This window comes from Xenopus laevis, chromosome 2L, assembly GCF_017654675.1.
Source record: "Xenopus laevis strain J_2021 chromosome 2L, Xenopus_laevis_v10.1, whole genome shotgun sequence".
NCBI lineage: Eukaryota > Metazoa > Chordata > Amphibia > Anura > Pipidae > Xenopus > Xenopus laevis.
This window is the reverse complement of record NC_054373.1, coordinates 140,135,209-140,148,776: the sequence shown is the minus strand read 5'-3', so window position 1 is coordinate 140,148,776 and position 13,568 is coordinate 140,135,209. Positions and strand designations below refer to the sequence as shown.

The 13,568-nt window shown below is 37.9% G+C and overlaps 1 protein-coding gene across 1 annotated transcript; it reads left to right on the top strand.

Moving 5' to 3' along the window:
• Positions 1 to 9: 9 nt before the first annotated feature.
• On the top strand, positions 10 to 12,223 carry nufip1.L (nuclear FMR1 interacting protein 1 L homeolog). The gene is made up of 10 exons (XM_018247321.2): positions 10 to 325; positions 2,549 to 2,622; positions 2,901 to 3,005; positions 4,024 to 4,086; positions 5,306 to 5,382; positions 6,216 to 6,308; positions 7,029 to 7,264; positions 8,583 to 8,708; positions 10,008 to 10,264; positions 11,654 to 12,223. The coding sequence occupies exons 1-10, from the start codon at positions 10 to 12 to the stop codon at positions 11,972 to 11,974; spliced, it is 1,668 nt and encodes a 555-aa protein (XP_018102810.1). The 3' UTR covers positions 11,975 to 12,223.
• The last annotated feature ends 1,345 nt before the right edge of the window (positions 12,224 to 13,568 follow it).

Sequence of the window (13,568 nt, the reverse complement as noted above, 5' to 3'; positions counted from 1 at the left end):
CTGCGTTAAATGGGAGAATGGTGTTGTGCCCATATCCAAGATGGCGTCATCGTTACTTTACACGGAAGTGGTAGAAGAGTTGAGTACGCACGTTGCCTGATGAGTGCGGTGCCATCTATTAGTATGGAGCACAGCAATCAGTACCCGGCCCCAGTGCTCAGATCGCCGGTATTTACAGCTGGGCCCTGCACTGGCCCACCGCCCTCAACTCCATGGTTTCATTGTCCTCCACCTTCTCCTCAAGGGCTGTGGGGCGGAGGATGGAACCCGTGGCGACCTCAGTACAGGCAGCAGCAGCCGTCATCATACAGCGGGCAGCATGGAGGTGAGTGCTGGGAGGAATGGATAAGAGAAGGGGGCAACTATATAAAAATATATCAAATACCTGATTTATTGCTAAATTCAGTAGTAGGCACGGACTGGCTGTTGTATTTGGCAGATACTGAAAGAGTGGAGGGGACATTTTACAGGACTCTATGGTATTATCAGCAGAAACACGTTGCCATAAGAATAATGTTAGATATCTATAAAACCAAATACTACTCTGGCCCAGCTGTAAAGAAATCACTGCAGTCTCTGCAGCACATATCTGAATAGGAGTATTTGTATATCAATTTGCCATACTCACAATTTAACAAACGATGATCATTAGTAGAAAAGAACTCAATGTTGGCTGTACACGTACTGATATTGTTGTATGAACAAAAGGATATTATAAAACAGAAACAACCGAATTCATGGCACAATATTGAGGACTGTACTTTGGTCCCATGCAGCTCTAGGCACTAGAGCTCAACTCTTGATCAGCACATACAGAGATAAACCTTCTGTATTGTGTAAGATTCAGGTATTCAGCTCTGCAGCTAGATTTGGCTGGCAAATATCCAGTGGCAGCTCAAGGAGAAATATTTAATTTATTTTACCACAGAATCACAGAGGGTGGCCTTCCTAAAGTTGCTGTAAGCAAAAAAGAAATGTAGTTGCGGGGCACACTGGTAACTCGCGTATAGATCAGACCAAAGTTTGTACATAAAAAATGAATATTTTATACATACAATCATCTTATTACCTGTCACGTTTCGTGTCACTAGGACACTTCATCATAAAGCTGCAGCCCTAGTCATGGGTCCTTGACTGCCTATATGGTAAATTTTGGCTCTGATGATAAAAATTCAACACTGTGCAATATTTTGACACTCTACAAATAATAATAATCTGTCCAGTAAGTTTGCTCAACACACTTGCACAAATTATTACAGGACCCCCAGCAAAATTTGGAAGGGCCTCGCATGCACACCAACCCTGTTTTCACACCCGTACCTTTCCTCGCACATTTTTACATATTCAAGTGCCTGCAGAGTGCAGATTTTTGTAGTCCGGGCCCCCTTGTCCTTCATCCCCCCCCGCGACACAGTGGGGTCTGCTGTCTCTATAGTTATGCCACTGTCTCTATGCCTAAAGGTGGCCATACACGTGCAGATTAAAGCTGCCGATATCGGTCCTTTAGACCAATACAGCAGTTTATCTGTGTATGGGGGCTTCCAACGAGTCTGGCCAATCGAAATCTGTGCACAATATCGATCAGGAAGGTTTAATTTTTTTAGGCAATCGACTCAACGGAGCTCATTGCTCCTCGTTGTAATCCGATCGTTTGGCATATAGCCCTGCATTGGTGGGCATATCGGGGGAAAGATCCGCTCGTTTGGCGATGTTGCCAAACGAGCAGATCATATAGTTCAGGGATCCCCAACCTTTTGAACCCGTGAGCAACATTCAGATTTAAAAGGAGTTGGGGAGCAACGCTAGCATGAAAATGTTCTTGGGATACCAAATAAGGACTGTGATTAGCCATTTGGTAGCCCCTATGTGGATTGTCAACCTACATGAGGCTCTGTTTGGCAGTACATTCAGTTTTTATGCAACAAAAACTTACCTCCAAATCAGTAATTCAAAAATAAGCACTTGGTGTGAGGCCACTGGGAGCAACATCCAAGGGGTTGGAGAGCCACATGTTTCTCACAAGCTACTGGTTGGGGATCACTGCTATAGTTTATGGCCATCTTAAGGCATAGAGGAGGGGCAGGCAATACATGAGTGACAGCTGAGACTTTTAAATAAGTTTATAACAGATATAGGTGTTTTGATAAAAAGAAGAATTTGGGTATGTTCAATTTGAAAATGACTTTTATAAGAGCTTTTTATGTCTGGGTGACCAGTGAACTTTAAAGGAACAGTAACACCAAAAAATTTAAGTATTTTAAAGGAATAACAATATTACTATTGTAGAGTTTCTGAAGGAAACACGCCAGTTGTACCATTGCAGTACAACACTACATTATATTTTCATTACTTTAAAATGCTTTCATTTTTTGGTGTTACTATTGCTTTAAGAGACCTGTTGTAGTCTTAATGTGCAATTTAGCTTATTCAGATGTTTCTTAATTAAATCCCTTCAGATAAAAATGTTGAACTTGCTGCTATTTTAGAGAAGTAAATATGTTTAATAGAAGTCCATTAATTCAAGTTTCTTTTTACTCTTGTACTTTAGGGGGACACGGACAGTTTAATTGTGAAAGCCGAATGCCATTTGGAAACTGTCAAAGTAGAATAAAGCACCATTCGGTAAGACATCATGGGATGCACCATATGCAACAAAACATCTGATGTTTAGTGCACTTAGGCCATTTGTATTCTCTTTGCTCACTTAAAGTGAAAGCGTTTTAGAAGCCTCCTGCATTTCACATTGTATGTTATTCTTGTGAAGAGCAAAGCAAATCTGTAGATGTGATTGTACAAAAAACTGTTTTTCATTTGCTCCCTTTTAGGTGCTGTGGACCATGTATGTTGGTTTTATAATTTTCATCAATAACATATTTTGTTTTAATATCTTATTCCCCCAGAAAAAGCAAAAGAAAGAACCAGTTTACACTCACTACTGTGACACATGTGACCGTGGTTTTAAAAACCAAGCAAAGTATAATGAACACACCTCTCAGCACGTCAAGGTAAGACATTTCACCATTCTTTTTATTTGCTGAATGCGACATTTTTTTATGGTCTCATATATTGTAAAGAAGCCTTATTATTTGGGCCTGTTGTTCAGTTAGGATTCAACAAGAGCATCATGCTTCTGGAAAATTGATAGGATTTGATATGTTTAGTTCAGTTTGCACCTTTTCTGTCGGTTAATATCAAAACTGCGATGTTATACTTTTTTTATATAAACAGTGGCTCTAGTAAGAATATAATATTTTATTCTAGACGTGTCTATAGTAATAAGTCAAATCAGCTTCTCTATTTTCTTTTTCCTTGAAGACATTTTGCTAATGATCCTACTGGCTTTCTCAATCCCTTGTAAAGATTACTTAAAAAAAAAAAAAAAAAATTAGATGTTGGTCCTTAGTACATAAGTGAAATTATAAATATCACGAGACACTGGTTAAATCTATATCTGCCATAGTACTTCTTTGGTTGTAGGCCAACTTAGTCTTAATATTTGATCTGTGTCCTCCTTGGGTTCTTTTGAGGTAGCCCTCCTACTGCAATTCCAAGGTTTTACCCACTCGTAGTCCCCCCCCCACACACACACACACACATGTTAGGTTAAACAACACAAGCAAATGATATGCCTGGAAGATAAGACAGATAGAAATATCTAAAATATGAAAAACCTGTACTTTTAAAAAATAAATAGCTGATAAATAACATGGCTGCGGAGACTATGTTAATGTGTTTTATTTATATAGTGCTACTTATGTACACCGCACTGTACAGCAGAACAATAAATTAATAGAACAAACGTGGGTGGGGCATTACTATAATACAAGGTACAGTTGCACATGAGGTAAGGAGTATTGTCAGACACTTTGAGGAGGCGGGAGAAAACTGGATTTGTTTTGAAAGCTGTCATGGAGGCCTTGTGTTCATTGGCATGTTATTCAAACTTGTGCTTGAAAATACCATGAATGTTATATATAAAGGAATGAGCTAAGCCTAACTGAATTGTTGCCAATCTTATTGCAGTGTGAAGAAAGAGGCTGCAGTTTCAGTGCCCATGAGAAGTTGGTACATATTCACTGGAAAAATGTGAGTAACTACTGTTTTTTTTTCTTTTTTATATTGATATAAAATTCAATATAAAACAATTGCATAGCATAATGGTAAAGTATACAGGCGGTGTGTAACTACTGGTTTGAATAAGGCTTCTTTTTAATTGCCTCCACATTTTCTATCATCCTGGTCTTAGATCTTACATCTGACTCTTCGATCTTTGTCACCTAAATATCTTTAGTACAGCAAAAAACATTCACAGTGTATACGTCACTATTTATAGCAGTGTAGTAGACAATGTTGTGTTTGCTTGGCCATTTTAGTATTCTGATATCACCTTCTTGTATATATCTGGATTTACAGTCTCTTAGTGGAAAGTGGTGTAGCTCTGGGCACATATGTTTGCTGGCCAGTGAATAAACATAGATCAGGAATGCTCCTTACTGAAGGATTCTTTCCACATATTTAAAGGGGGACTCCATCTAAATGTTTTAAGCATAAGGATAGTGAATGTAATAGTAAGAAACGTTCTACATTACATTCATTAAAGATTTCCAGTTGTTTTAGGCATTGACAAATGGGCCAGTTAAGGTAATTTTGTTGCCTGAGTAATTCCAGTTCAGCAAGCAGACAACAAAATGCTTGGAATACGTATAATGTAATTTAGTGGCAACAACTTGGATGTCTGGGTGTCCTTGCTGACCAAGCGATTTCTGTTTGAAAGCACTACAGCATTTTCAAGCAACATTTCCCTGACCCATTATTGCACCCTCAGGTCTAGGTGACAGGTATTAGTGCGAGTCTGATTACTGTGCTGTGTGCCACTAGAGCTGGAAATCGTCTGAATCGACTTTGTTTACATTGTTTCAAGAGTCAGTACCAGCAGTATAGGGAATAGAAAGGGTCAGACCTACTGCTTTCAGTTACATGTACAAATAACACTTCAAATGATGAACATTTTGTAATTAATGTATAAAGGCTAGTTGCTTCAAATGTTCTTTTAGTTATGTAAAAAAATGTGTGTGTGTATGGAGTTCTCCTTTAAATTGCAGGAATTGTACAGCTTCAGCAAATAAACTGCACTAAAGATTGTAATAAGCACAGAGCGCATGTAATATTGGACATATATTAGAATTACAATTGCAAAGCATATTGATCTAAGTTGCTAATTGCATATACTGATTGACTTTTGAGGCTGTTGTAGAAATTCTTAACCATTCTGCCACAACCTGATTTAGCTTTCATTTTGGTTTAGATGCATGCTCCCGGAGCTAAGAGAATAAAACTTGATACACCAGACGAAATTGCAAAATGGAGAGAAGAAAGAAGAAAGTAAGCACTATTTGCTGTTTGTGCACAATGATATTCTGAGCACTGGTATGTTTTTGCTGATAGCTAACTGAGCAGGAAATTAATTGTCTCTGCAAAATCCAATAACAGTGCACAGATATGCAATAGTCCATTATGCAGGGGGATTATCTGTACGCTGGGAGTATAATTATCTACCTCACAAGAACCAAAAGAAATTGCTTCCATTTCTATGTTTACCCATTTGCTCTTAGATTTCTCATGGATAAAACAATAGGCAAAAGCACTTTTTCATTGCGCTTATGTTGAACACCATTTCACATGTGGATTCTGTAGTCAAGCTTGTAGGCAAATATGGATGGAGAGAAAAACAAGTGTGCCATTGCGTAGCAAGGGAAATTAGTGTGGTGGCGTGGCTATAGTGAAGGAGCTTAGTGAGGCGTGTCTCAATTGCACCCTTAGGAAGGGTTGAGGGTTGGTGCCAGCAACAGGTGCACATCTTGTACATACAATGCACCACCAATGAGAAATACAAATAACAATGAATATAAACTGAAAATTATGGAACAGAACTGACTGCAAAGCACCCAAACAGTCTTTTCTCACCACCCCTTAAAACGGCAATGGGCTTGTGCTTCTCTAATACTGTAACATTTCTTTTTTGGTTAGTAAAATGCATTCGTGACCCACAAATTAGCACAGGAAGTGACCTTATTCAGAAATCATGTAAATGTTCCTTGTCCTTATAATAGATGTTTTTTTAAACCTTGCAAATACAAACTTAGGTAAATCCCTTTTAATTTAGCGTCTGTCACAGGCAGGAATATTTTGTTTAATCAATTTTTTTTCTCTTTAAGAAACTTTCCGACACTAGCAAACATTGCCAAGAAGCAGCAACTCCGGAGAGAAAGGGAAGAACGGGGAGAAGTATTGACAACCCCTCAGTTTGGGTATGTGCAATTTGTTTTTGTGTGTGTTGATAGCTATGAATGATGGCAATTGTCTAATTAGCATTGGCATCAATGATTGGTCAGCCAGTGGCTACTTGGAGGCATTGACTAATTTATTATGAACTTAGAAGTTGCTAAAGCTTTATTTGTATTCTTTATATTCATTTTCTCCTTTCGTGGTCATGTCTGGATGCTAGACTCTGAATACTTTGTACCCTGTGCAGAGAAGAGGATAAATGATTCTCTGCACTCGAGGGAATGCCAGCAAAGTAGTTTGTGCTTTTGCTGCCTTGCTTCATGCTTAATTCAGTTATTCAGGAATGTATCCCTGTGTTTTCCTTTATTTGTGTAAGCAACTGTCTTCATCATCATCATCATCAATATTACTACGCATGAGCAGCAGGGAAAAAAGAAATAATGAATGAATCACCGGTGACGTTTGAATCCAATGTTAATTGTTTTTTGCCTTCCTTTGGATCAACTAGCAGTTAGGCAGGTTAAAAAAGTATAAAGGTTGAACTCGATGGATTTTTCTTTTTAACCTAACTTAATATGTTACTATGTAATAAATATTCCCCCACAAATACACAGGTTCTTAACGGATGTGAACATTACAATTTTAACTCTTAATATTAAGCAACTAAGTAGAAGAAAAAAGAAAAGTTATAGCGGTAAATAAGAAGAACAATTAGCCTTGACCTTTTCTTTATATTGGTGCAGGAAGATGAAAGGGATGAAGAAAGGGCAGTCCAGTCAATCCAATCAAGGTAACAAGAAGTGGCAGAATCGCAAAAACCAAAGAAATTTCAAGAAAAAGTTCAGACAAAATGAAATTGCAAATCAAGATGGCACCTCTAATGCAACAATGGAAAAAAATGCAAATTCTCAAGAGGAAAATGTGGCCCGAAAGGCACACGCTCTGGATCCACTAAATATGTTGGCAGGCAGTGATCCTGGTAAGAAATATTTTATTTCTTAGTAAAAGAATGTCTTCAGTTTCTTCTAGGCATTCCATCTTCTCTGCAGTCTTAAATGCAGGTCTCCTTCAATTGCAACTTAAAGGGGCACATTTACTTACCTACAAATTTCGCTTTGGAAGACTCTGCCATACTTTGTTCAACTACATCTGACGTCTACGTTCTTTTGTGACGAATACGCATATTCTTTAAAGCACACATTTACGTCTCAACAAAAGAACGTTGGCGTACTTTTGTCAGGGATGATCTGTTTGCTCGAAAATGTCATGACAAATTTTCTGTTGCTCGCGAAACTTCAACTTACACTTGTGTAAGTTTCAATTCAGTGGGTATATAAAGGCCATATGTATGTGTTTATTAGTGATGTTGGTAAAATTGCTGGAAGTGGCCACTTATAATTAATAAATGTCCAAGGAAGCAAAAGGAAGACAGAGATCCTATATTGGCCTAGGCCTTGAGCTCACCCTAAAACAAATGTGGCATGAGCTTCAAATGTTAAAAAAGTGTGAATAAGATATTATGTTTCAACTTGTAAACAAAATCCCACTTTAAATATGAAAAAACGCCAGCGTTTTGGCTGTTGGTTATGACTTTTTTTGGAACACAGGATATTATTTCACTTGACAATAATGTTGAGGATATAGCTTCATTGTATTATTTCACCGGTCAGAACCTGGCGAAATAGATTTTGCTGAAAAGGTTAACAAATTGGGATTTGTTAACCCAATTTATCAAAGAATTTTCACACTTTGATAAATTAGCGGAAAATTCGCCTGGTAAAGCACAGCAAAACTTCTCCAGCGACAAGGTAATTTGCTAGTGAAGTGTTTTGCTCAACTTTTAGGAAAGAGGAGATGTCGTTGCAAATTCTTTTTTTGGCAAAAATACCCCCCAATTCGCTCTTTAGTAAATGTGCTCCAAAGGGTATCAGATGAAAACCCTATACAAGTGAATAGGGCTGTGGAGCTTCTTGCATACTGGATGTGTACCCCAATATTTATCATATTAAGGTTTAAGGGAAGTAGCAGATTGATATGTTTCTAGTCTTTCTAATATATTTCTGGTCTTTCTCTAATATAAAGCAAACCCTGCCCTGTATATCTGCACCCATTACTGATAAAAAGAAGAATGCACGCCTAAACTGAAATCCATGTAGGAAAAAGGCTGATAGTATACAGTGTTCAAGCTTTAATGACTTTACACTTTAATCGCTAATGTAGTTAAATTATTTAATAAAAATGTGTATATTTCAAGCAGTTAATAATAAATAAGTATAATAAATATGTTTGCCTTACAGAATCTGACAATGATGAAGCAAAAGCGAGCACAGGGTTGTCTGTAGTTCCAAAGCAGGTAACTTCTGCCTTGAGCAAACTAATCTGCAGCTATGGCAGCTCTTCCGACAGTGACTCTGAACCCATTGGTAAGAACTGATGTTTTTTCTGCTAATTCTTGGGCACCTTGCTGACCGACATTGAAAATTTTTTTTTCCTTAATAGTTTTTATTTTCCATTGTCCTGCACAGCAAATATAAATAATGGATCTTGGGAATCACTCTATGGGGCAAATTCACTAAAGGACGAAGCGCCTAACGGACGCTGGCGTAAATTCGCTAGTGTTACTTTGCACCCTTACGCCTGGCGAATTTGCACAACGGACGTAACTACGCAAATTCACTGAGGCGCGCATTTTTCTGGACGCTACCTTTTACGCTAGACTTCTTTCGCCACCTCAGACCAGGCGAAGTGCAATAGAGTAGATAGGGATTGCTTCAAAAAAAGTTAAACATTTTTCTAAGTCCCAAAAAACGCTGGCGTTTTTTCTTTTTTTTATGGGTGATAGGCTGAAAAAGATCGAAAAATTTTTTTGGGGCTACCCTCCTTCCCCCCTACATTTCCTGACTCATGGCAACTTAACTATACAGTGGGCACATGTGTAGGGCAAAATAAAAAATTTTATTTGCTGTTTTGAAGGTTTCCCAGGCTTGTGTAGTGATGCTACATATACCTCCATTTTAACTTCAATTTTGCGCCGTATGCAAATTAAGCATCGCTAGCGTAACTTCGCTTTGCTTGGCGAATTAACGCTAGCGCAACTTCGCAACCTTACGCTTCCCCTGAGCGCAACTTTGGATTTTAGTGAATTTGCGTAGCGCTGGCGAATTACGGCGAAGCGGACACTGGCGAAACTACGAATCTTGGTGAATTTGCCCCTATATATTTACTCAGATGGTTTAGGTTTTTCTTATTTAGATGAATGAACACACACACCTTTACCCTGCATAAATGTAACCCTTTCACGCAGGGAACATATCACGGGAAAAAAATGCGTTGGAACTGAATTTGCAAATGGAAACCATCATCTACTAATCATTAAATCAACCCCCCTATAAATCTTGAGAAGATTTTTTTTTCATATGTAAATGTCCTCGGTCCCAGTCTATTGCAAAAAAAAAAAAAACATATCCATTGGGCTTTGTCAGTGTTGGGATTGGAAGCAAAACAGCAATCGCATGCAAAGAGTAAAGACATCAGATAGATGTCATTATCTCACGCTTCCAAGCCTATGGTGATACATTACCATGTTTAAGGTGACTTCTGGTACGCAATTTAAATATATGGAGACTTTACAGTTTCCAGGTGCAGTCAGTTATTTAGTTTATATCCAAGATATCTTGCAACATTGTAACCCACTACTTAAAATGACCTTCTTTCTCTTTTAGAGCAACCAATAAGACGTGTTAAGGCAGCTATGGCAGAGAATAAGCAAATTCTTCAGACCTTTACGCCCTCTGCTGCTCACACAGTGTTAAGTAACAGGCCAAAACAGGAATTAAAGACCCAACACATTCATCCTTCAAACACAGCTCAGCAGAGCAACGGACCTCACAGTAAAATTCCCCCTAACAAAAGTCAAAAGAAATGTGAAAAGAAGGCGTACGGTGCTCCAACTAGATGCCAACCTACTCTCCTGGAAATGGTAAAATAAAACAGAACTTTTGTTATGCTGTGGTTTTTTTTGTTTTTATATTTTATGTAAGCTTACTGTGCTGGCTTGAGCATACTGATCTCTACAGCAGAATGCTTTTGGTGTTGGTACTATGAGCAAAGACTATGGTTATATCCGATATATTGGCAAATGCATTTCCACAACGGTTATTTTTTGACCAATATACAATGATCAATTGGAAAAAAATGCCCTACTCTCTTAAATCATCTGCTTGTACTGCCAAAGTTGGTTACCAGTGTGTAGACTTCAAAATAATCTTATATACCATGTATTTTCTTTAATTGTGGTGAGCCACATGTTTTTGCTGCTGTTAAAAATTGCTAACAAAGTTTTATGCTTAATACTAATGTTTTACTATATAGATAGCAAATTTATTAAGGGTTGAATTGAAAATTTGAATTTTAGATGATTTTTTTTTTTTTCTTATGGTCAAAACTGCCAAATTCGACTAGGGAGTTATCCAAACTCAATTTGATTTTTTTTAAAAAATTCTAATTTGATTTTCGAGATTTATCATACTCTGGCCCTTTAAGAATTGGACTATTGGCCACCTAAAACCTGCTGAATTGCTGTTTAAGTCAATGGGAGAGGTCCAGGGATCAATTTGGAGATGTTTGCAGCCTTCCTGGCATTCGAGTTTTTTTCGGAGAAAAACGTAATCAAGATTTCGGGTTGTTTAAATTTGTCCGAGTTGAAAAATTTGATTTTATTAATAAATTTCGATTTGTCGAATTTATGGTAGTTTAGGGGAGTTTTAAAAAGAACTCGTATAATTCGAAATTCGACCTTGATAAATGTGCCTCAAAGTGCAAAAATAAGAAGCTTCCATATTTACTTCTTTGCACATGTTAAGATTCCACAAAAATAAAAAAAAATAGTGCTGAAAAACCATTGTCACCTGCAAACTTTACATCTTTCTCCGATCAGTGCGTTTCCTCTTATTTTTTTTCTGTCTTATTTTAAATCATTGATTAAAGCCTTAAAAAAAAAAATACAGTGAAGCTGTACAACACTGAAGGGGGAAGTGCAATCTCCCCCTGACTAATAGGAAAATAGGAGGTGATTCATTGCTCATGCACTAGAAATACTAGGTTTTTTGATATTTTGAACTAGTTCGGCTCATTTAGGCGAATCGTAAGTTGGTAATCAAGCCAGCACAATCTCCATCATAGCTGGCTTCATATTAAACCATTGGGAGGTAAATCGTGCCATGAACGATGTTTTTACCCAGTCCAGAAGCTCAGAGCATTAAGTTTATTTTTTTCGTTTATCTAGTTGCACTGAGTTGGACAAAATGCTGATTTATGTGGATTAGTAGACTATGCTAACTCTGATTTTTTTTTTTCCCCTCTCTTCTAGTTACTGGCTAATGACATCCGGCATGAAAGGAATGTGATTTTGCAGTGTGTCCGGTATATCCTTCAGAATGACTTCTTTGAAAAACCTGTGGACATTACATCTGAGAGTGGGACCTCTCATAAAACTGCTTTTGCTGTTTCAGCAAGTGATGCTGTGGGACAGAGCGAATGTTTCCATAGCCAAGAAAACTCTGAGTTACATACATGTGGGGGTAGTGGCCAGGGTAAGGGACTTGATGCAGAAAAGAAGGAAGCTCTTGTTCAGGTGGATGATGAGATTTGGGAGATCTCCAATATTTCTCGTGAATCATCTATTGTATGACATGTTTCTGGACTAAAACAAGCACAATTATAAATACTAATTTTCCCATGGTTACAGTTTAAGCAAGCCTTTTTGGTAGAGAATTTTTTTTTTTTTCCCGTTACTGTTTTATTTTCATTTTCAAGCACCAGCAAAAGGGCCACATTATGTTTATATAGTATAGCAGTAACTGAATTATCTATGTATTGTTTCTAGAGATATATAAACATTTATTTTCCCTTTTTGTGAATTAAAGGTTTTGTGTAAGGATTTGCTTATATTTTATTGAAAAAAAAAATATGTATGTATGTGTGTTTATATAGTGGATAATGTACCCCCTACTGTAATTTATAAAGATATTATAAGTCACAGAGGAGTTATGTGACCATATAAAAGCACGAGGCCGCAGGCCAAGTGCTTTTATACAGGTCACGTAACTCCAAAGTGACTTCTGATATCTTTATAAATCTCTAGTAGGGGGTACATCATGCATTATAATCTACATTTTGTGGGGGGGGGTCGGAGTCGAAATTCTGGTCGCCGGTGTCAATTTCTGGTTGCCGTTGTCCGTTTCTGACGCGCTGGCCTCTGTTTTGGACTCGCGCCAGCAAATTCGGAAGCATAGCGTCAAATTCGGCGGCCTGGGGCCCCTGTTATAAACGGCGTGCTCTGACATCAGAACGCGCCGTTTATAAGGATATAATGCTCAGTTACAGTAACTGATTTTAATAGAAAAACAAAAGAAAGTCCAATGTTTCGATCACATCATAGTGATCTTCCTCAGGGAAAAAAACTAACAAGAGTGTAAGCAGTGCAAACCCTTATCAACCCTCCCCCTGTGCAAAACATGGCACCAAAAACAGGAATCCAATAGAAAATCAAATTGGGAGTAAAAAAAAACGAAATAAAACCACCATAAAAAAAAAAAAAGGAAAAGTAAATGAAAGCAATCGATAACTGTAGATGCAGCGGGTCATGGAAAATCTTCAAAGTCAAGCTGCTGTTGTTGGATTATTCATAGCATAATACAAAGAAACAAAGTAATTAATGCAGTTCCTTGGGGATAACCAAAGATCCAAGTGAGGCATATAGGATTAACTAGATATTGTATAGCAGGTTGAGGATTGTTGCCCAGGCACAGGGTCCAAAAATGGCAGAAATTGATAAACAAAATAAGGCAGAAGGGTCTTATCCAGAACCAAAACTGAACACGGTTTCAAAAATACTAAACTATCAAGAATGCCCAGAGTGGACTGCACCACCCGAATAAAAGGGACAGAACAGTGTGAGGCTCTGAGATTAGAGGCCCCTTATCACATATACGGTAGCTAAAAACAGTGCAAGGAACACATATCGGGGCATGAAGTAACAACATTGTGGCCACTAGGGGTGTCTATTTATTGGGGGGGGGGGCATAATCCCAAAAGTGCAGCATATGCACCACAAACATGATGTGGAGCAAAAACAATTTGATTAAATTTGGCAGATCGTCAGACTGCTTGTCAAAAGTGTAATAGAATACAGGCATAAGCAGCGCAGTTTTTATAGCCCACTAATGCAGTCAAAGGACAGATTGCACCATTATGGGAATACTTGATGTAGTTATAGGTGAACC

What these genes read in the sequence shown, in the direction of transcription:
- nufip1.L (XM_018247321.2), top strand. Translation starts at nt 10, where the DNA reads ATGGGAGAATGGTGTTGTGCCCATATCCAAGATGGCGTCATCGTTACT. An exon ending in ATACAGCGGGCAGCATGGAG is followed by an intron (nt 326 to 2,548) that starts GTGAGTGCTGGG and finishes CTTGTACTTTAG; the next exon opens with GGGGACACGGACAGTTTAAT. An exon ending in ACACCTCTCAGCACGTCAAG is followed by an intron (nt 3,006 to 4,023) that starts GTAAGACATTTC and finishes ATCTTATTGCAG; the next exon opens with TGTGAAGAAAGAGGCTGCAG.